Source organism: Notolabrus celidotus, chromosome 8 (assembly GCF_009762535.1).
Source record: "Notolabrus celidotus isolate fNotCel1 chromosome 8, fNotCel1.pri, whole genome shotgun sequence".
Taxonomy (NCBI): Eukaryota; Metazoa; Chordata; class Actinopteri; order Labriformes; family Labridae; genus Notolabrus; species Notolabrus celidotus.
Window position 1 is genome coordinate 9,057,292 of NC_048279.1, and position 23,135 is coordinate 9,080,426.

The 23,135-nt window shown below is 40.1% G+C and overlaps 1 protein-coding gene across 1 annotated transcript; it reads right to left on the bottom strand.

The window, feature by feature from the left end:
- Positions 1-4,629: 4,629 nt before the first annotated feature.
- rell2 (RELT like 2) lies at positions 4,630-21,638 on the bottom strand. The gene is made up of 6 exons (XM_034689339.1): positions 21,350-21,638; positions 10,863-11,075; positions 9,498-9,560; positions 9,148-9,211; positions 6,946-7,122; positions 4,630-6,854 (listed from the first exon to the last, which is right to left on the bottom strand). Exons 2-6 carry the CDS (start codon positions 11,059-11,061, stop codon positions 5,033-5,035), a joined length of 2,325 nt encoding a protein of 774 aa, XP_034545230.1. The 5' UTR covers positions 11,062-11,075; positions 21,350-21,638; the 3' UTR covers positions 4,630-5,032.
- Between the last annotated feature and the right edge of the window lie 1,497 nt (positions 21,639-23,135).

The window sequence follows — 23,135 nt, forward strand, 5'->3', positions numbered from 1 at the left end:
TTGATTGATTGATTGATTGATTGATTGATTGATTGATTGATTGATTGATTGACTGACAGACTGACTACCTGGATAGTCAAATGATCCGTCAAAAGACAAAAAACACACACAAGTTTGAAAAGCATAATTTTGTTATTTTATTTCTTTAAAGTAAATTATGATACATCTGCATATTTACATGTATTCTCTAACATCATCTTTATGATTATTTAGCTGTACACAGGGTCAAGTCCAGTGCCTGCCAGACAGGATAAATATATTTTACATAAACAGATCCATCTTCTTGATCGGCTCTGAATACTTCCTGTGAATTAAGTTTGAGCCTTACTAAACTAATGTTAGTGGAGCTTTAATAAGAGGCGTTGAATAGTTGTTATCTGTGTAATGCTTTACATCTGCACCGCTTTGGAAACAGCAATATTGTCTCTTTATCTGAGGGGGAGCAAATACAGCACACATCACAAATGTTTCCATAATTGGTCCCACTGTTTCAAAACAAAGAAAAACCAACATGTAAAAACAGAGAGTTTTTATACATTCATACTGATGCTGGTGTTTAAATCCCTCATCTGATTGGGACGCAATCTTCAGGAGCATCTTTTCCTGCTCATGGATTTTTAAAAACACAGTTTTCAAATATAATTGTATTCAAGTTTTGATAAAGCTAGCATCTAATACATGAATGTCACAGTGGATCTTTTGATAGAACGATTCTGTGAATGTAACTCCCCGATAGTGCCATTTTCACTCTACAGAAGCTCTCAAAGGCAAGTTTGGAAGAAATATCAGGATCATTTTAAGCTGTTTCTACACTGGAAAACATTTATTTTCTTTCGGCACATTCTTTTTTTTTAGGGGTATTGTTGAAGTTCTCATTTTGGCCACAGGAGGCTGATGTGCACCACCATGTAGAGCCCAATATTCCAAACAGGACTTCAAATATTAATTTCAAGAGAGCTTTCATTTCTCCAAACTACACAGGATGGCTACACATCATATCTTTTTATGCGTGTTTTATGCAAGTAATACATTTGTTGCACTAGGAATATTACAAAAGTTGTTCACCAACCTTTTGTTTACCTATTTGGGAGAAAATACATAAAAGATATCCTGACACACTCACTTTTTTACTTGCACTTGCAGACCCTTTGTTTGAACAGAAAAAATCTCTTGGAGAAATGAACTACTCAGTACTTTCTTTGAACATGGCAAGGCTTTGTTTTACACTTATAGACCTTAGAATAAACTGAGTAAAAAAAACAGACCAGTTATAAATCATCCAGACCAGAGAGAAAATAAAGTTAGTGATTACAGAAGCAGTTTCGCTATCAGTTTGGCTGTTGTTTACTGCAGAACAGATCCAACAGAACAGTCATACTACATACTACCTTCAAAAACAGTATGCAGTATGTAGTGCATACTACATTCGTAGTTAGTTTAGAGCAGGTGATGTGAAAAACAGCCTTTGTTTGTGGCTGTTTTTGAAACCGGCAACTTTACGAAGGCTGTTATCAAAACGGCCTGCTACATACTACCTACGAATGTAGTAGGTAGTGCCTACTGCCTACTACATACTGGGTTTGAATTTAGTCTGTAGCATGACTGTTCTGTTAGATCTGTTCTGCAGTATGCTGGGCCAGACGTCACTGAATTTCCGGTTTCAAAAAACGGAAGTAGACAACAGCTAAGCTGATGACGAAACTGCTTCTTTAGCATCACTTGTGATTTAAAAAGTTAAGAAGTGGTTCATATGGAATTTAAAAGTTTTCACAGCACCTAAAGAGTTCCCCCCGTCAGAAAAGAAGAAAAAAGAAAAAGCGTAACAAGCACTGTGCATTGTGGGAAACAGTATGCAAGGGAGACTGGTCCGATGCATACTGAGAAATTTCCCGAATCAGTAGACATCTGGGGAGTCATGACATACTGCAGATTTTGCTCTTGTTTACATACTACATACTGAATTTTGGCCAAATCAGTACGTAGTGCTAGTATAGTAGGTGGTTTCACAGCCAAAGATTCAGTTATACTGTAGTATGTGAACAAAAGCAAAAATCTGCAGTAGTATGCCAAAACTCCCAAGATGTCATACTGATCTGGAAATTTTCTCAGTATGCCTCACTTACTGTTTCCCACAATGCACCACGCTAACAGCTCTAGTCTTTTTGTTCTTTTGTTTATTAAACATCACTATTCTGCACATGGGTCTGCCGTTTTTCCCAAACGTGTTGAAATTGTCCCTCCAGGATAACAAAGTTTACCTTGAACCAAATACTAAAATCAATTTTAGGATAGTTTAAAAATAAAAGATATTCACAGCACAAAGCAGGGTAGAAAGTAAAGCAACAGAGCTTGACCATCAAAACCTATCATCTAAAACTGTACATAATTCAATGACAACCTTGAAATGTGCAAACATGAGGCATTAAGTCAATGTCACTGAATGGCTTTAAGTATATTTGGCAGTTTAAATCAAACAAAAAACACAAGTTTGTTCAGATACTTATTTTAAACAGTGAAATTGATTACATGAAACTTCCCAACATTAGTGACCTCAATGTGTTGAGAGGAAACACAAACGCCTGCTGTTAGTAGAATAAATAAGTTGATGGAGACACAGCTGTTTAAAATGCACATTTACCCCAGTGATGACGCCTGTGTGTGATGACTGTACACTTTTAACACGTGTAAGTGTGATGCAGCTGTCAAACAGCAGATGGCGACACATGATCTATTAAGAACACACTTTGAGGCTTCAGCTTCAAGATCATTTACAGATCATGAAAGAATCTAAATATTAAATCAGGGTGTCTGGATTAAAATGTTCTGTTGGTGTGGAGTGTCACAAGAAGAAGAAGAAGAAGTAGAAGAAGAAGCGGGAGAAGAAGAAGAAGCGGGAGAAGAAGAAGAAGAAGAAGCAGCGGGAGACGACGAAGACGAAGAAGATGAAGAAGATGAAGAAGAAGAAGATGGTTGAAATGGAAATTTGGAGGCTGAAAGAAAAACATGCAGGGGATCAAAACTGGGTCAGCAGACGTCAGGCAGGCTGGTTTGTTTCCCATAAAGACCAGGAAATAGTGCTGACCTCTGACCACTGTCTGGCGATTCCCTCTGGTCTCTGGTCAGCGAGACTCCAGGGTCTCAGAGGCAGTAATCCAAACAAATACAGATTCCCCCCTGTATATGTTTCTCTGGCCAGTTTCTCAACAAAGGAGCTGTGGGCAATATGCTTTCTATGGACAAGCGCCTCATGCACCCACATTTAAAAATTACCATTACAATCAGATGCATCCCAATCCTTAAAAGTGGATTTGTCTCACAAACAACAAAGTGATCAAGTTAAATTATCTCAGTTTGGTAAATACATTCAGATTTATAGTTTGCAGTTGCAGATTTGCATATTATATACTCTCCAAGTGCACTTTATCAGCTTAAAAGTGTAAGTGAAAATCTTTATACATACATTTTAGAATATCTTAGTATTTGTTGTGTCTCACTTTTAAATAAATGTCGGTTGCACTGGAGCTGCTCGAGATAAAACCTGTTGACTCGTCTAATTTGTTTTAACATTTAGACAAATCTTTGCTGATATTTTTATTCCAAAGTTTGGTGAGTTATATTTTAAAAGCCCTCAAGAGTTTCTCCTGAATACAAACACCAGAATGTTAGTGTTTACTCAAAATTGCATGTACACAAGCCCAAGATGCAAATTTTTGGAAGAGGGGCAGGTTCCTACGCCAAACCAGTCTGTTGTTATCAAACAAGGTTGAGCTAGAGTGCATTGAATGGTGAAGCCGGTTACGCTAAAGGGGGCAGAGCTAATGTCCTAGTACAACCGATAGCTGGAATCAAGTGACAGACAAAGTTTTTCACAACTTACCAGAAAATCCGACCTCCTCACTACCTTTTTGTCACAGTGAGCTCATATTTATTCCTCATGCCGTAAAAAGTAGGTAGTGTCACAAAGTTCAGGGAAGCTGCACAGAGATAGAATCAATGTGTCAGATATATATTCTGGATGAATGAACCTCTGCTGGTCCATACGTCACATCATATGTCACACTGATTGCCCGTCACAGCGCGATAGATTTGCTGGAGTTCAGATTTTTCAACTCTCACTAATTAATTGCACGTTCAATTTGGTTCATTCGCGCAAATAATCCCCCGATAGACCAGAACGCACTTCTATTCGCATCTTTTCATTGATATTTTCATGTGCTCACTAAATAATGATATAATGTGCACAAGATAATAATGTAACTTGTTCGCACAAGATAACTAACTTGCGCAAACAGTTATTATTGTGCCGACAAGTTATTCTCTTGTGCTCACAAGATAGTAACTTGAGGTCACAGTGTAATTATGTTGAGGGAACAAGTTGATATCTTGTTGGAACAAGTTAATATTTTGCGCTGGTAATATAAAAAATGTATCTTTTTGGGTCGTCAGGGGCGTCTTAGTACGTTGATGTCTATTTCTATATTCATTTTTATTCTCTTGTTCCCATTTAAAGACAAAACTGAATCGATGACCCATGTTAAACCAGAATGAATTGAACATTTCTAAAAAGCTTCTTATCAGTAAATGTTAAAATAGTCAGCTATAGTGACAAAGCAATAATGCCCACAAACATTAATAGTCACCATGTTTATGCTATTGTGCATGTTATTGAGGTCAGCATTTAATTCCAACACCATCTTTTCAGGAGTGCAGCTGAAGTCAATCCCCCTAAATTCACAAAAAGTTCACAAAAGCATGGTTTGCAAAAGTATAATCCATGACGTAGAGTATATATGACTTGTGTCAAAAAGGCAAAACATACAGCGTGTCGTCCTCTGAATCCAGAAGTGGAAGACTAACTAGTGATTTGATATTATTCAGACCTGCTGTGACATATTCAGTGCTGTGGTTCAGAGATTAAAGGCAGGTCTATGATTGCTTTATCTGATTTTTACATGTCTAATTAGCTGAAGTCCACAGAGTGGTGCTTCTCCTCAATTCAAATCTCCATAAACTCAATATTAGACTCCAGACCTCAGTCCTGTTTGGGCCCAATGTTTGAAATAATTTCCTCCATTCCTTTTACTCCTTCCTGAGTTACTTTGCAGTCCCTGATATCTTCCATCTCCACCATATCATCCCTCTCTTGGCCTACTGTCGGCTTTAGATCTGCTCCAGAAGTCTCCCCACTTTGTTTTTCAGGTCCTCCGACACCAGGACCAGAGACCTCTCTACCCTGATCGACCGCTGGACTACGTCCCATTTTTTCTGATGCAGCTTCAAGTTCCGAATTCCCTCCTTCCTGGTCTTTAGTTGAAGAGCAGGATTCTTCTTTCTCAACCATGGTGACAGAAAACTCTCTCTTGCAGTCAGGGCTGGCCTTGATGATGGCCACACTTCCCATTGTCGGTGAGGCAGGGGACAAAGGACTGGAAGGTGACAGAAGCAAACTGGCAGGTCTGTCTTCGGAGAGCAGATCGGTGGGAGGGAAAAGGGCAGACACTTTGGGAAATCCCTCAACTGGTGAAGGTGTAGCTTTTTTGAGAATCCCAGCCCTCTTTATTTCTTTCTGCTCTTCTGTCCTCCGGATATTGGCTCCCACCGACTCTCGTTCCTCCACAGGTAAGGGGCTTGAATCTGTTTCCCCTTTGATCAGTCGAGGTGAAAGTTCTAAGGACTGGTTTTGGTCTCCAGAAGAAGAGGTGGTTTGTGGTGATACTGGCAATGTGTCTAGTTTGAGGCCGACCATTAAACCAGGTGAAGGAGTTCGGACCAGTGATGGACTAGCACTGATTCCAAAGGATGACGCTGGACGGCCTGATGGAAGTTTCGGGCTCGGGGTAAGAGTCGGGGAAAAGCCAGTTTTTGTAGCCTCCGATGGTGTATTTCTGGAGCCTAGTTTGGGGCTTGGTGTGATCGCCAGAAGTGAGGTAGGTGTTTTCAAAGACGAAACTGAAGAATGGGTCCTAATTGGATACGAAGAGGGAGGGGAGGATCCTAAGCTTATTAAAGCTAGGTTAGCACCAACACCCGGTTCAAGATCTGGGCTAGAGCTTCGGTCAGGGGGAGTTTGGGTAACTGGATAGTCTGTGCTCAGATAGAATCCAGGCTGCTCAGTGGGAATCAAGGATCCATACATGGGGGCGATGGGAGTAGAGGTTTGCAAAGGCCCAGGATCGTAGCCTTCGTCAACTTCTGACATCTTGACTCCTCTTGGTCTCTCTGTTGTCCTGGCAGTCAGCCCAGGTACAGAAGGAGAAGGAATGGGAAGAAAGCTTGGAGCAGGCACTGCTGTACTCCCAACAGATAATTTGATCCCAAGGTTTATTCCAAGTTCCAAGCCATCCCCAGGAGCCGTTCCAGAGTCATTGGCCTGCTTCCTACTTTGGGGAGACGGGGAAACTGCCTCTGCAGTTCTAGCCTCAGGTTTAGCTAAAGCAGGTCTTAGATTCTTTGATGGCTCTGTCTTAGGTTTGATACCAGGTTTGGTTCGACGCTCAAAGGGAACTTCAAGGTTCTCTCCCTGTGACAGCTCCTCCTGCACTACAGGTTGCTGCTTAATAGCAAATCTAACCCCTCCGGTCTCCCTACCTATTCCGTCTCCTGCTTTAACACCTACCGGATCACTCCCACGTCTCAGCCCAAAGATGGTTAAACTCTTCCTACGTTTCCCAACAGTAGGAGCTACCCCATTGGTGTTCTCTGAAGGCGGCCGGACATCTTTGAACATGCTTCTTAGGTTGTACCCGCCCTCCTTGCGCTCCTCGCTATCCTGCGATTGGTCCAGCTGGTCTCCTGAACCAACCAATGGATTTGGACCTCCATGGAGCTTCTTGTCAGCGTGAATAACCCGGAACCTGTGAGGAAAATGATACAATCAGGGTGAAAATCTTCTGCTACTTTATCTTGAATACGCCCTGGACAGGTGGTCTGATAAGGCGTTGTTACCTGCCAACAGAGAAAACAGTCTGCTCTCCCGGCCGTTGTTTGAAGCGAGGAGTTCTGCTGTGTCGTCGGCCTTTCTTTGATTTGACCTGGGCACAAAGGTGGCACGAGTTGTGGTCGGTGCCTGAGTGGACTGTGTGGAGATGGGGAGGAACGCCACCAATGGACTCCTTACGCAACCTGAACATCAACAATATCATGGTTATTATCTTCAACATTGTTTGATTATTTTTGTTTTTACCATGGTATTATGGGTATAGTATGTAATATGTGTAGTTGTGGACCTATGCTTCATAGAGTTGCATGCAACAACATTCACAATAAACAAAAATGTGGTAACATCAAGAAATAGAAATTAATCTCTGCAAACAACAGACTTCCTGTGTCAGATTTTTGTAACTGATATTAGATATGTGGACCGAGACTTCCTCTTTCACGTCTACAGGTCTAAGGACACATCTACAGATAGATTGTCATTTGTAGTTGTCTTTTTATTTTAGGGGTTCCTAAACTTTTCAGCCTGCGACCCCCAAAATATAGGAACCAAAGATCCCCACTGTCATTTAAAGTGATTAAATGTTGCTTCTTACTTCCTTTAGCTGCTCTGCAGAAAATGTGCCTACCTACATACATATGTGGCTGTTTCCTGTGCTGTTTTGATTTAACCTGCTGCTACTCATGCTTTTCATTATTATTGTTAAATAACCCTAACCTTAGGAGTCATCTGGCCACAAAGAAAGGCAGAAAACTCATGAAAAAAAATGTATTTGCAAGGTTTTATTTCAAATTAAACTACTATTTAGTTTGTTTGTTGTATTATTATAATAATGGGTAAAATATACCATTTTGGATGACTTTAAAATACATTTTAAAAACATTCTCGTGACCCCCCCATTAGTGTCTCGCGGCCCCCCCAAGAGGTTCCGGCCCCTACTTTGGGAACCCCTGATTTATATTAGGGGTGTGACAAAACATCAATATTGTGACATACAGCCTCCTTAAGCCTGGTTTATACTTCTGCGTTGACTCAACACGGTAGTGGCCAATGCTGTCGTTAGCATTACATGCTTGCGTTTATGAGTCCACGTCGCTCTGCAATACTCAGCTGAAAAAAATGGGCAGTGTGGTCTGTCTGATAGTCAGGTCACCTGTTTCCAGTCCCGCTACGTTTCCAGCTTGCCTTTCAGAGCAATTCTTAACATACTAAGTTAATTTATAGCTGATACATGCTGCCACATATAGAGAAGAATAGAATAGAGAGGAGACGTTGGAGGAGATGAAATGTACAGCAAATGTAAAGCAATTCTAGAAGTGCTGTAAATGCAGGAAGTACAATGCCGTCCAGCGGACCAATCACAGGGTTTGTGGTCTGCTTCGTTTAGACACATAGTTACATTTTGGAGGAGTTGCATGTCAAGCTGCGTGTGTACCTCCTCTGCATTGGAAAAGGGCTTTGCAGACCTACGGCGTCGAGCGACGCAGGAGTATAAACCAGGCTTTACTTATATGCAATTACTGGCACCAAACATCGATGATTTGATTGAAAGCACTACAGCACTCTGACGCTTAGAGCCGTAGAGACAGGGTGAGGAGCTCAGATATCTAGAGGGAGCTCTGAGTAAGCTGCTACTCCTTCCAATGAAAGGAGCCCGTTGAGGTGGCTCAGGCATTGAATTAGGATGCATCCTGGGCGCCTTCTGGGCCAATCTAGGAGGAAAACCTGGGGTAGACCCAGGAAGTACTGGAGGGGCCAGTATGGTCAAACCAGAAGACTATGGGCTATAAATGAGCTCCCATTTAGTCAATGAACCAGAGTAATGGATGGGTACACAATTGGCTACATTCTTCCCCCATTTGCCCCGTATTGAAACCTTTATGGGATGTTCATTAATCAGTTAATGCATGTTGGGCCGTCAGGGGAATATGGTCCAGATTGGGTGGCTGTGATGCCTGGAAACATGTGAAATCCCTTAGTTCTAGTTCAAAATGATTTATTATTACTTATCCATCAAATACAGGAAACATTAGCTCTATAGTTTAGCAGCTTTGACAACCAACCAACAATTGAGAACCAACTTTCAACAATCATTTCAAAGGGCTTCCAGTACTTATGGACCTCAAATTAAAGCTGGTTGAAATGAACATGCATTGGACAGGAAGTAACAGTATGACTTAACATCTAAAGGAGGTTTTGGACAAGTTTACCTGGGGTCATGACGAACACAAACGTTGCGATTTCCAATCATTTCATTGAAGGCTTCCATGTTAGCTGGAAAAGGCAGCAAGAGAAACCAGATTAGAGTGCAAGACTTGTGCGCAGTGAGACAGATCTTCTGATTCGTCTTTATAGATCTAACTTGTGGGAACAAAATTGCGGGCTGTTGAGAGTTCTTTTTGGCAATGAAGATCAAATTTAGGCATATTTACAGAAACATAAGCAACCATCTTCAGAAGGTGTATTCACCTGATGTTTGACTGTATCAGAGGACAGTAACAGAATTAAGCGTACAAACTTCAATGTGAAAATACAGCATAGAATTCTTTAGATTTATCACCTTCGTTTTCAATGATGCATTTAAGAATCTGCTCCACTGTGTCCTGGTTGTCTTCATCATCATCTGAAATGCAGCAGAACAACAAACACATATAACTAAATAATTTTTACAGCCACATGGTGTCTTATGCACTGGTTACGCCATTTTTCATTTGCACTGTTTGGTAGAGAGAAGCCTGCAGGTTTACAGTCTCATCTGCGGATCATTGAGACATCACAAGCATCTTTAAGATTCCACATCTAGTTTGTGAAATGAATAATGCTCCTTTAAATTTAAAACCTGCTTTTGAATTTTCATGCACATGTTTTTCTTCTCCTGGCCGCAGTTGTTCAGTTGTTAGTCGACCATGTTAGAGTCTCTGTGTGTTTATGAGCAAGTAAATGCCGGTTTGTGTGCACAAACATTTTGTGAATCTGAGTGAGTGAATGTGAATGAGTCACTGTGTGTTTGTGTAAGTTGGTACACAAACATGAAAGAAGATAACACAGGTTTGTGAGTGTTTGTGTATTTCTGCAGAGGTGTTGTGGGTGGAAAAAAAGATCAAGGGGATGAGATAAGGAGATGAAAGAAAGGGGAAAAGCAAGAAAGAAAGAAAGAAAGAAAGAAAGACACTCAATGTTCAATGTTCCACCACTAAAGAAAGTAAGCAGTTGATCAAAACAATCTGAATGCATGACTACAATAGATAAAAACTAAAGATTAATTTTAAGGTATTTTCTTTTAAACCATTTCCACAGAAACTTGAGGACGTCACCAGATCTCGACACAGACGCTCAAATTCACAACAAACATGAGGCCTGCTGCTCATCTGTATCTGTGGAGTCTCTGCCAGACTGTATGAAATGATGAAACACATTAAGAGCTCCCCCTGCTGGCTGGCTGCAGTACAGGTCATAAAGCCCACCTCCATATGAACAGATGGAACATGGGTCAAACTGTAAAATTGAAATAATGTCATTATAGTTTGTTCATATCATGCTCATTTATGCCCATGTGCTCATTTTTGAGTATATTCAAAGAATCTTCCGCCTGTTTTGCTGTGATCTGTGACCAGCTAGTCCTCTCAAGAATCCTGTTCTCATTACACACGGGCTGCATGTAAAATGCCATGCACACAGCCACTAAAACCCTAACACACATACACACACACATAAACTATCATGCTAGCAATGAGGTGCCCATCCGCAGAGGTGAGAGTGTTTCCCGGCACATTGATTTTGAATATAACAGTACTGATCTTCTGAAACACTGCAGAGGACTCATCCAAACGAGATAGCTGTCTTTCTGTGTGTCATTGTGAACACCAGGCTCTCGTGTAGCTCTCTAAAAACCTGAATCAGTTTTAGTTGAATTTTCTCAACTCACCATCTACATTGACCCCCAGCTTCTCCACCTCCTCTTCATCATCCTCAATGTCCCCGGTACGGCAGCGGTAGCCTTTCTTCTTCAGCAGGTGGCAGATGAGGAAGCCTAGCAGTCCAGTGAGGAAGAAGAGGAAGACCACCACGAATATCATGTAGGGTGGGGTTAGATCCCCTGGCCCCGAGGCCTCTAATTCACTCATAATGTTGGTTCAATCTGAATCACAGAGACAAAGAGGGAGAGGTTAAATTGAACAGCTACCTTCACTATTCTGAGTGGTTTAAGAAGAGTCTGTGTTAGTCCTTACCCCCTTCTTTAAAACATTTAACATTTAGGCTTAACATTTAACATTTATGTTTAACATTTAAAATTTAGAATTAACAATTAACATTTATGTTTAACATTTAAAATTTAGATTTAACATTTAGAATGAACAATTGACATTTATGTTTAACATTTAGATTTATATTGAACAAAAAAGGTAAGACACAATAAGATATCCAGACAGCTTTTTGACAGTACAATTATAAATGTTGCTCCTGTCTTTACAGGCATGGATGGATCTTTCTGCATACACAGAAGCCGCCTGCCGAAACGTGATTGGTCAATACTTCCCAGCCAACAAAGCAAAAATACAACTATTTCATACCAAAGTAATGCCCTTCCTATAAAGATCCTACTTTGTTATGAAGAATCTTTCAAGTGGAGCTTCTCTCAGTTAGAATGAGACAACATTGAAAACTTTGAGATAAGTTAGGCCTTATTCAAACTATTCGTTAGCTTAATTTGACACCTTTCCTTCACACTGTATGGCACTAACAGTAACATAAGACAAAGAGTGGTTGATTGCCCACATGAGCTGATGTCAAAGTGTGGTTTTGAAATAAGGTTTTATTATTATAGATCCATAAACTCCGAAAGATGGAAAGCACATATGAAGCTTTAGTAATTAGTTGTTCAAATGTGGCAATATCTCTGAAGGAGCTGAAAGGACATGACTCCAGTGTTCAAAATGTGTCTTCCAACAGCAAATTCTGTGTCAGGATTTTAACCATATCAACCTTTTCTAAACACAGTTCTAAAGCAGGTTAGAGGTTAAGATCTTTTCTCTTTTAACATCGTGTTTCTGAGCCCTATTATAAGGTAACCCAATGAGTGTCTGCCACATTTATAAAATATAAACATGTATAGAAAGATCATATTTTTCCTAATGTCTTTTTTATTTTCTTGCAAATGTTCATAAGTCTTCACTTTCCACAAATCTTATTTGGATGTAGGCCAAATTTACTGTCAAACGCTCTATCTGAGTAGCTTTGCCCCGGCTCTTATCTTTCCTTCAAATGCACACGCTATGCAAAATACAGTCCAATTTGACACTTTCTTTAATCCTGATAGCTAACAAATATATAGTTCTTACCATCCTCCTGTCTGCTCAAAGAAGATACATCCAAACATGTGAAAGTCAGCCAAAACTAAGGGAAGAACCCACTGAAAAAACATTGAGCTTTGGTTGATAAATGGTGTAAAAATGTGTGTGTTGGATAACAAGCTCGCCCCTCCTCTGAAGTGAGGTTTCCCTCAGCCCCACCTTTTCTGACCAAGTACAGACGGAGGCTCAGTGAGCGTGTGAAATAAAAAAGGAGACCCTATAGGCAAAGGTTTGACAGTGAAATGAACGTTTACATCCAGAGGTTAATAAAAGTAACAAGAGTTAAACCATATATCACAATCTTCAGTTCTGCACATGAATACACATTTAAACATGATGTAGATTAGAACTGTAAGATGATTATATTGTAAACAATATGAAGTGACGAAAATGTAAACAGGACGTATACACAAACAAACACTCACGGTGTACACTATTAGTTAACATATAGCAACTTATCAGTGTGGTCCTCCTGCTGGCTTATCAGCATTTATGAACGCCCCTCTTACACACACACACACAGTCACAGACACACACACAGTTATCTACCATGCTCCCTCTGACATGTTTTGGGGTGGTTAAGTGACGATAGCACACACTGTGAGCACTCACCACTAAACATTTAATAAAACATTAGTTCTCTTTCACTATCTTACAGAAACATCCACTCTTTTTTGATTTAGTGGAACAACATTTATTGAAGATTGAGGATATATCTTACTGACTTACTGTGAGTCTCTAAGGGTTTGGGGTGAACAATTCAGACACTTCAACTCTGAATATGTATTTTGATTATCACCAAATTTCTGCAAAACTAACAACATTCCCATCAGCCTCAGCTGAGCCTTATGCTAATTGGCTAGTATTAGCATGCTAAAATGTTAAAATGAGATGCTCTACACAGCTTCCTGCACGAGCAGAAGGGATGTAATAAACAAGTATTCTGAAAGTGGACTGGTCATCAGTTAATGAATGTTCATGTAGGACGGAGGAGTTTGTTTTATTGTGTGTAGCGTGGTTACTGTAGTAACATGGTAAGAGTTGTCTCCACGGTTTAGACTCGCGACCCCCACTGTCACTCAAGGTGATTAAAAGCTGCTTCATACTTCCTTTAACTGCTCTGCAGAAAATGTGCCTATGTACACGCACACGTCGCTGTTTCCTGTGCTGTTTTGAGTTAACTTGCTGCTACTCATGCTTTTCTTAATTAACTGTTAAATAACCCGAACCTTAGGAATAGGGATGCACCGAAAATTCGGCCACCGAAATTTTCGGCCAAAAGTGCATTTTTGGTTTACGGCCGAAAGACTTTTATCACCGAAACAATACGGCCGAAACAGAATTTTGTGATGATGCAAGCAAAAAAGGCGTCCAGTAAGCGCTTGTCTGGATAAGGGCCAACATGTCTGCATCTGTTCTTCCTTTAATCGCAGCACTAAAGCGTCTTCTAAGCAAAGAGGTTCGGACAGACCACGGAGTGAAAACAATGAAAAGTACACTCTTAGAGTCTGTCGGCACACGTTTCACTCAGATCTATTCGGATCCTCTGCACTTCATCGCGACTGTACTTGATCCCCGTTATAAAGATCATTACTTGACAAATGATCCAGGCTGCGATGGATGAGGAGAACCTGCTTGGAGATGGAGAAGCGCACAGCGCAGGAGAAGGAGAACAGAGCGCAGAAAAAAGGACTCGTCTCTCTGAACCAGATGAGGGGCATGCACCCTTGCTGTCTGATATGTTCAATGAGATCCTTGATTTTAGTTAGGTTAGTACAGTCATAGCCATAAATGGAATGGTAGGGGAGACCGGGACATTTTTGACATTTCTGTCTATAACTTTGAGCTCTTTTAACCCAGTGTGTTCAAACTACTATACAAACTAGCTGCAACTAAACTGAGCATGTGCAGAGTTAATCAGGTGATTCCTAACTTGTTCCTGATTGGAGCAAGTGCAAGTGTTACAACTGTCCCCGGTCTCCCTACTAATAATTGGCATGACAATTTATTTTGGTGTTTCAGTTTTTGGCCTTGGTTTCCAAATTTTCAGTTTTAGGTTTCGGCCAAGAATTTTCATTTCGGTGCATCCCTAATTAGGAGTCATCTGGCCACAAAGAAAGGCAGAAAACTAATGAAAAAAATGTATTTGCAAGGTTTTATTTCAAATGAAACTCCTATTTAGTTTGTCTGTTGTATTATTACAATAATGGGTAAAATATACCATTTTGGATGACTTTAAAATAAATTTCAAAAAACATTCTTGCGAATGTGTCTTGTGGCCCCCAGGGGGTCCCAACCCCCACTTTGGGAAACCCTGTTCTAGGGGAAAGGTTGTAAGGTGAGTGACTGAAACCATAAATGAGAGAAAACTCAGCGTGGCTCTAACTTAAGACTGTTAGGTCAAATGTGGAGATCTCTCTTCGAATGCTTGCACATGACAGGCATGCTCTCATGATAACAAAGGCCTGTTTTACTGATTGCAGGCAGTCTTTTTTTATGCAGTGTAGAGGCTGGAACACAATAACAACGAACACGTGCAATGACATTACTAAGTGGCAAACTCCGGGCTTAAAATATGAAGCCCATGTGGAAGTGCTGAAAACTGCAGTTCATAGAACGTCCACTTGAGGCTGGCTGCAGAAACACTGGAAACCACATACACAGCAAATAAAAAATGTATCTATCGGCACAAACTGTACGAGGGGTTAATTTCTTTATATCTCAGTATTTCCGAAGATATTAATCTGCTATGTTTTTCCTGAATAAGGACATGGCTGACTTGACTGACAGGCAGGCACTTTGTAGCTGTTAGCGAAAAGGCCTGCCTCTTTACATCTCACAAGCTCCCCTGCCCTTACTTTCACCTTTCTATATTTGCTATGACCATTTGAATTTTCTGTTCCGCATGTGTTCCGTCAGATTACAGTACCTTCATGTCTACGGCACTAGACATGACTGCAGAACCGGTGTGGGCGAGCTGGTCCTAGCCTGACCCTCTCCAAAAGAGGAACCGATAACTATTGATTGACTAATTCTGTATTATTAAAAGAAGCTCATCTCGTCTGTATTGTGTCACACTCTGCAGAACTGTGCAGCATTCTGTATGACTGTCTGACCTTCTTTGCAAAGAATAAATCTCCTAAAGGGCTATTCAGTGTTTAGGTCTTTATTTCAGATCTCACCAAATTAAATTTCTATGTGACATGGCATGCATAGGATAATGGAAGTTACATGTCTTATCGTGAGGTGACGCTGTGAATACTTTCAAAATAAAGTATCAATGTTTCTTTTTTTTCTTTGAAATATGTGAAATGGTGTTTGAAAGTGCAAATAAAATCCTGTCTGGTTGTTAAAGTCTACTATCCCATGATGAAATCATTTTACAGTGAAGAAACGACCATAAAAGGAATATAAATAGAGTTTAAATCCAATTTGTGCAGAGGAAAGTTCCCTTGGGTGTAGATATATTTACCCTCATCATGACAAGTTTTCCACTGTTTTTATCCTCTTATCTAACCCTGGCAAAGACATTCACCTCTTCTTCTCTTTATTGTTTTAACCTCGTTCACCAAAGCCTCACTATAACCCTCAGCCTGCACATAAACAGCCCTGTTATTGAGCTGCTTATTGAAACACTCAGCATCGTCTCCCCCTAATTACATTAAAGCTGTGGTTGGTAGTCACATTTAGATACACTTTTTGTTATACTGGTTAAAATGATCTTTATGTCCCGAGGGCAATCAATACATAATGTGTTCTTAAAAGAAGAGCGAAAAAAAACTGCTATCTACAGCCGGAGTAAACCTGGGAAAACACCAACCAATCCCTGCCATCAGGAGCCAAATTATGAAACCAATCAAATCCCGTCCTGTCGTTCTGCTGCCGCCTCCTGCGGATACATTTCATGTTTGTTTGTGTTTTTGTGCGCTAATTCAATGCCTTATGTTGCTCCTGCTGGTTTTATTGGAGGATCATTTAGGTGTGTTCAGACAAACATTCATGTTGCCAGTCGCAATCACGTCCACCACCACAAATTAACACCGCAATGACTATTAGATCTTAACAGATTTTCAAACTGTGAGAGACCGTACACATGAGGACAGTTCAGACTGATCTTTAACATCACAATCCTCTGAACACACATGAGAAGAGTCCATAGGAATGATGGAGCACACACTTAATGACAATGATTCCACAGACATCAGTCCTGCTGCTCCACCAGAGGATTGCTTCTGAACATGTCTAGGTTAAAAGACACACCACCATCACAATATGTAAGCGCTAATCATAGTGGTATTTTGGCTTCACTTTTTTTTTTTACAATGGGAGATGTAAGCATGTTGTCCATATTTATGCACAGTCAACGGTCCAAACAAGCTTTGAATTCACATTTATTTTCAAACTGTGTGTCTGCAGTAACTAACAGCAGGCTTTGCTTTCATGAGAATTGTAAATTATAACACTTTTTAATGTACCAAGTTGATTTACATGGAGGTGGAATAATAAAAGACAGCTTCATGCGATTACAGACACATCTGATGCTGAGAGGAAGGTAGCTGACGTATATAAACTCACTCACAGCTGAAAGAAGCAGAGGGATGACTCAGCATCCTTATGACCTCCACAGAATCGCCTCACAATGTGTGCATGCTTTACGACTGCAGTGTGCTACTCAGAATATACGGTCTGAACTAATGAAAGGTGAAGGATAGGTGTGTGCGTGTGTGTGAGGGGGGATTGGCGTGTTTGGGGTGAATTAGTTATGACGTCTGAGAGCTCTGACATCACGGGGATCTATATTAGCTCTCCAGCATCATAACTGATTAGAGAAGGTGGGGCTGAGTATTAGTTATTGTGATGCAGTAAAACCAAAAGATGAATGCTCAAACTGAACAGCTGATTCCATTTCACTGTTGCCATCATTAAAAGTCAAGTCGTAGCTCTATAAACGCAACACAATTCATGGTCAGGGCTATTGTATTTCTGTAATTACAGGGTGTTCCCTTCAGTTTGTCCATCACCTTTGTGTGCCAGACAGAGGTTGAACTATGATTAGCAGCACTGCAGCTATTAATAGCAAGGTGGCAACACTTTTCTGCAGATTCACTCTGCACGAATCGGAAGGAAATTTCCACTCCCTTACCAGGTAGGAAACTCGGGCTGTAATACAGGTGAGATAAAAACTGGTCAACAAGCCAGCACAGAAGTGGGAGTAAGTGCAAGGCTTCGACCTTTTCAAATGATCTGAGGACTGTAATGGATGAATGGTTAAAACTACGATAAACATACAGTTGAAACAATGATTCAATGTTATAGATATTAGTTCAAAATAGTTTGTTAAAGTAAGGTTTAAAGTTTTAAAATCTTTGTCCGAACTGTAATTGTCAAGTTGAAATAGTCCATTAAAGAGATTGACAAAGAATCAAAGTAGTTACAAAGACAGTCGGCGTGTGCCCTGCTACACAGGACACGTGTTTGGCGTAGCACAGCTCAGAGCAGCCAGGATCATCTGGGTCCAGCATACAAACAACAGGTTACAGAGCCTTTCTGTGGTTGAATTTCTGCTCATTTGGAGAGTATTATGTTACTTTTGTGCTTTAATCATTGCTGAGTATGCAGCAAAACTATAAAGTTTCTTTTTGCTGGTTTAGATGAGTTTAATATGAATAATTCTGCTCTACTTTGTTGTCCTGCTACCTTCTGACACAGTTATCATCTTAAAGTCCTGTTGTGTTCGACATGGATCACGGATATCTGGCTGTTATGTATCTGTTAACAATTACATCCATGATAGATGAGTATTTCTAATCTATATGTTCTTTTAAATGGTCGGGAGTCCATATGATGTTTTATTTTTAAGTTGAGCGGATGTTACATGCAATCCTTGTGCCTGACTTCCTGTCCAGGTTGATCTCTTCAGTTCAGGCGCTTGCTGAGCACGGGCTTCGTCAAAAATAGAATTAGCACTCCCTGTGTGAACATGAGCATTGACTAGAATGGGAACGTATCGTCTGTGCAGTGCGTGGCGCAGACATAACACATCGCGGCGCATCCTGTATAGATTAAGTAATACAATTAAGTGGTTAGAAGACTATAGAAAGCACTACATTATATAGTCAATTTGGCATCCTTCTACTGTAATAAAAGAACATTTTTATAACGTCAGTTGAAACATTGCATTAAAGTATTGGATAACTGACTTTGTGAAGTTATTTTTTACCCGGTTATCTTACTAGTCTCTGCTGTGTTTAATACTTAATTCTGATTGGTCAAAACCCCTTGACAACAATTTAGATTCTGAAAAGCAAAGCGACGCCTCAGAAAACCTGATTACATCACATCAAATCAATCCATAGAAAGAAGTTCAGACCAAGGGGCAACTTCCGTCCGCGAGAATTGAAGCCAATGCTGACATGGTGAAAACTGCAGTTTCTTGAGTGTCCGCTTGAGGCTGGCTCTGGAAGTACCAGAAACCAAATACACACAAATTCAAAAAAGACGATCTTTACAGCAGAAATAAACATGTTTACAGCCTGGTTCAAAAAGTGAGTATAGTCTGGATAGCGCATTTCTCGATTGACACACAATGTACGGGGGTTGAATTCTCTTATAACATGTTTCAGAGTTTTCCATTATGAGAGTCACAGCTGACTTGACTGACAGGCGGGAACACTGTAGCTGTTGGCTAGAAGGCTCAAAGCCCGCCTCTTAACCTCACACTACCTCATCAGAAGTTTGGTTGTGTTCAGCATTTCCAATATCCACCAACGATTGGCTTCAAAACAGCTCTCAGGAACAGATGTGTGACGTCATGGATACTACATCTATTACACAGTCTATGGTTGAAAACAATGTAGGGCCTAGCATGTTATGAAATGTGTTTGTGTAGTCATTACTTTAGAAATGAAATTGTGAATTTTCTTCAAACAAGATTTGGTCTTCAAAAAGTGTTTTCCAAAAGATAATCTTGAAAATGGAGTCGTCTTATAAACAGGGTCATTTCATATTTGAACCAATACAGTAATAAATTGAAACATTGAGTTACCAAAAACACCCTGATGTTAACACTTAATAACAGTGATAATTGTAAGAAAGAGACAAAGCCTGTTAAAACTTAAGTGTGGGTGGCTGGCCTGTTAATGACTGTGGTGGGGTATAAGGATTTCTGTGTATCGTGTGAAAGTGTTTCTAAAATACTGTTTTAACCCTAGAACACTATCGCGGCTGATTTTCACTGGAGCAAACACATTTAAATGATTTTCATTATGTTGCGTTTGTCTGAGTGTCATGGGTTCCTGGTTAGCTTCAGCATCATCTTTGATGTCTTTGAAGGCGTGGGTGTTTCCCTACTCCAAAACCCACTTTTTCCTACAGACACGTGTTCAGGGGATTTTCACCCTTTTTTGTTTCTCTCTCCTGCAGCTGTTTGTGTGTCAGGGCCTTCAACAGGGAAATCTCAAATGTCCCAGGAATGGGTGGACTGAACACCAAGTTTCCAGTTTCATCACTTTTTTGTTTCAGAAATTTTTGGTCCCAAATTCCAAATTTTCAGTAATTTTGGAGCATTTTTATAGGGTCCCCCGATGATACAATTTTTTCATTTTGTTAGACATGGCACAGTTTAAAATAAAAGAACACTACTCTAATTCTCATGTATTGTCATGTTATGATATATTTTGATGAAAAGGGTATATTATATATCGGGTGAAAAACACCCGGCGTTAGTGATGGTGTTACTAATTAGCGATAGTGTTCTATTAAACACTGATGGTAACTTTAACACACTCATGTGTAGAGAGAGCAAGACTGAACTAACTGGTGAAGAAGGCCAGCTCAGTCCTGGACCCTGTGGAGGTGGTGGCTGACAGGAGAATTATGGCCAAGCTGTCGTCTTTGATGAACATTTCTTTTCTATATATATTCTTGTTGAAATTCTTGTACTGTACACCTTTTTGTTTGCTGCTGTAACTCCATGAATTTCCCCATTGTGGGACGAATAAAGGAGTATCTTATCTTATCGTATCTTAAATGTTTAAATTCAACAACTGGGTGTAGAATTTTTTTTTTAATTAAACATCCATGTCTATGACTTCTGCCTTAAAGCCTACATAAAGAGAGCATGAGTATTAGCTGATTCATATTTGACTTCCTGTGGGAGAAATGGGAACTCTCTTCCCTCGTTTACATACCGGACCAGACCACGTTTGTGCTAAGGGGGCAACAGTTTGAAGTCTAATCCCTGAAGAGTCTAAAAGTAAACCCACAACCTTACCGAGAGGTCGCTAGAATGCGTATTTCTGTGCCTCACAGTGGGAACAACCGCAGCTCTACGTCTGATGATGCTTTTTGTCCAGCGAATCACTCCCAGTTACAGTTACAACTTGCCTCGGCTGTCTCTGTCTGCAGTATACAGATCTTATAAAACTACAAAAACATTTGTATTTAATCATATGACCCCGCTCTTCACTTCGTCTTTAAAAAAAAAACCTCAAAAATCAACCACATTGAACATTTTTCACAGTATAATTAACCTTACCTTTCGCATGCTGAGTTGAGAGCCACTCTAGGAGCGTCAAATATTGCTTCGGATTGCACGCAAAACATTTTAAAACTATAAACACATTATTAAATATCAGATTAAAGGCAGCCGAATTAATCTATCGACATCAGCAAACCCCAGCATGTCGCGTTTAATGTCTTATTTTGCAAGTTTATTTTCCAATGGGACAGAAAACATCAAAGTGAGAGGTTTTCCATTGAAGTTTGGTGAGTCATTTTTCATGCAGGGTAACTAAGCACGCTCAGCTATCACCTGCAGTAACGCTGAATCACTGCATCATCCTCCCCACCCAGTCAATGATAAAACTACACCGACATCATCATCTGGGTGGGCACACAGGGACCACCCAAGGGGGTCCACCCTTCACTCAGCCAGAGCTGAGCACACAAACACGCATACACCTTATCTGCATCCTCAAGGTTAAATGGTGAGGCAGAGCTGCGGATTAAGACTCAGATACATACAATACACGACACAGGGACAACCAGTCGAGATATTCACCTTCAGTCAGGCAGAGTGGCAGCCCGGTCCTCTCCGATTGTCCTGCGGGTGGGATGCCGCCCCATGGCTGCAGTCTGCTCCGTGTGGTCTGTCCGGAGCGGGAGGATGTCTGCTGAGGAGGGCAGGGGGCCAGGAAGCGGAGAGGCATCTATCTGCCTGCGCCATAGGCTGCTTCTGCTGCAAGTTTGACTTTAACCTTCGTTTATCCGGAGAGTCGGCTCAGCTCCAGGCTGCTGCACGGTCACTGAAACATGCTGCACCCATCTGTTTTATTTATAGGCGTCAACCTCCACCCACACAAGAAACCTGCACAAAAAGTGGGCTGTTTTACAATGGTTGTAACACACCACTCTAACTAATTATAGCTACAGTGTTGTGTACAAATACAAAAATATATTAGACATTTTCTAATTAATCTATCCAATTTTTATTTCCTTGTAATTGTCTCCTAATACCTAATTTACTGCCTATAGAGCTTTTATTCATCTTGATTTATTTATTCATTTTACTGCTTGTATCTGTATATCCTTAAATGCTTTACCTATATTTATGATTTTATCTGTTTTACTTTTATTTCAGCTTATTGCTTTTACCCCTATTTTAATACTTTATTCCTTTTTACTGCTTGTGGCCCCTTTTTATTCTTTATTTCCTTTTATATCTTTAATTGTCTGACTTTCTTGATCCCTTGGTCTCAGTTCTTATTGTTGGGTTCTTGTGTTGCCTGTGTTGAATCGTTGTTTGGATCTTTCGTGTTTGTTTACCTAATGTCTGGTTTTTGTTTAAACTCTGTCTGCTGTAGGGTACTCTTTGTGTTTGTTTTATGTGCCCTGCCGTTTGTGTGGTTTTTAAAATTTGCTTTATAAATAAAGTTATTATTATTATTATTATTATTATTATTATTATTATTATTATTATTATTATTAAATGCCTATCATTTTAGAAAATAATGATCCTAACTGCATTATTTTCTAAAAAACTAAAGAAAAAAAATATAGAGTACTAAATAAACCACTGGTGCACTCCAAATATCTTATCTCAGCCTTCTCGAAAAAAGTAGTAAAATCCAAAGTATGGAATTATGGATTGCATTAGGCAATAATGCGATTTGATAGTAACTGGGAACTATTCCACGATTATTCAAGCTGATATATCAGGAGTTTAGTATAAATATAGAACAACATCTTTGTGTCCTTTGTATGGTCACTCCACCTCAGTCAGGGGGTTCTGTATACTGTTCGTTAACATCACAGCAGACTGTCTTTGTCTCCTTTAATGAAACTGATGCACCAACCAATGATGATCACTCACTAAATGTTGTCAGCCTCGCAAGTCAGCATCGAAAATTACTCGTCTTTTATAGTAACTATTAATAATTCTATTATTGTGGGCCCAAAATGACGGTTTTATGTGTTGTTTATGCTGTACACATAGACTATAAATAATGTTTCTGAAGCACTGGTTTGAAGCCAATCGTCGGCGGGAGCCATATTGGAAATGTTGAACTCAGCCTAACTTCTGTCGAGCTAGTGTGAGGTAAAGAGGTGGGCTTTGAGCCTCCTCGCCAGCAGCTACAGTGTTCCCGCCTGTCAATCAAGTCAGCTGTGCCTCTCATAAGGGAAAACTTATAATCTTAATATCCTCGAAACTGCTGCATCCTGAAAATATTCGTCCCGTGTACAGTGTGTGCCAATCCAAAAAGGAGCTATCCCGACTACACTCGTTTTTTGTACCAGGCTGTAAACATGTTTATTTCATGTTTATTTGTTTGTAATAATCATCTTTT

Excerpts from the sequence above, each read along its gene's own strand:
- rell2 (XM_034689339.1), bottom strand. The coding sequence starts at position 11,061 with ATGAGTGAATTAGAGGCCTCGGGGCCAGGGGATCTAACCCCACCCTAC. Across the intron at positions 9,561-10,862 it reads GCTGGGGGTCAATGTAGATG|ATGATGATGAAGACAACCAG; the intron begins GTGAGTTGAGAA and ends GCTGCATTTCAG. Across the intron at positions 9,212-9,497 it reads ATGCATCATTGAAAACGAAG|CTAACATGGAAGCCTTCAAT; the intron begins GTGATAAATCTA and ends TGCCTTTTCCAG.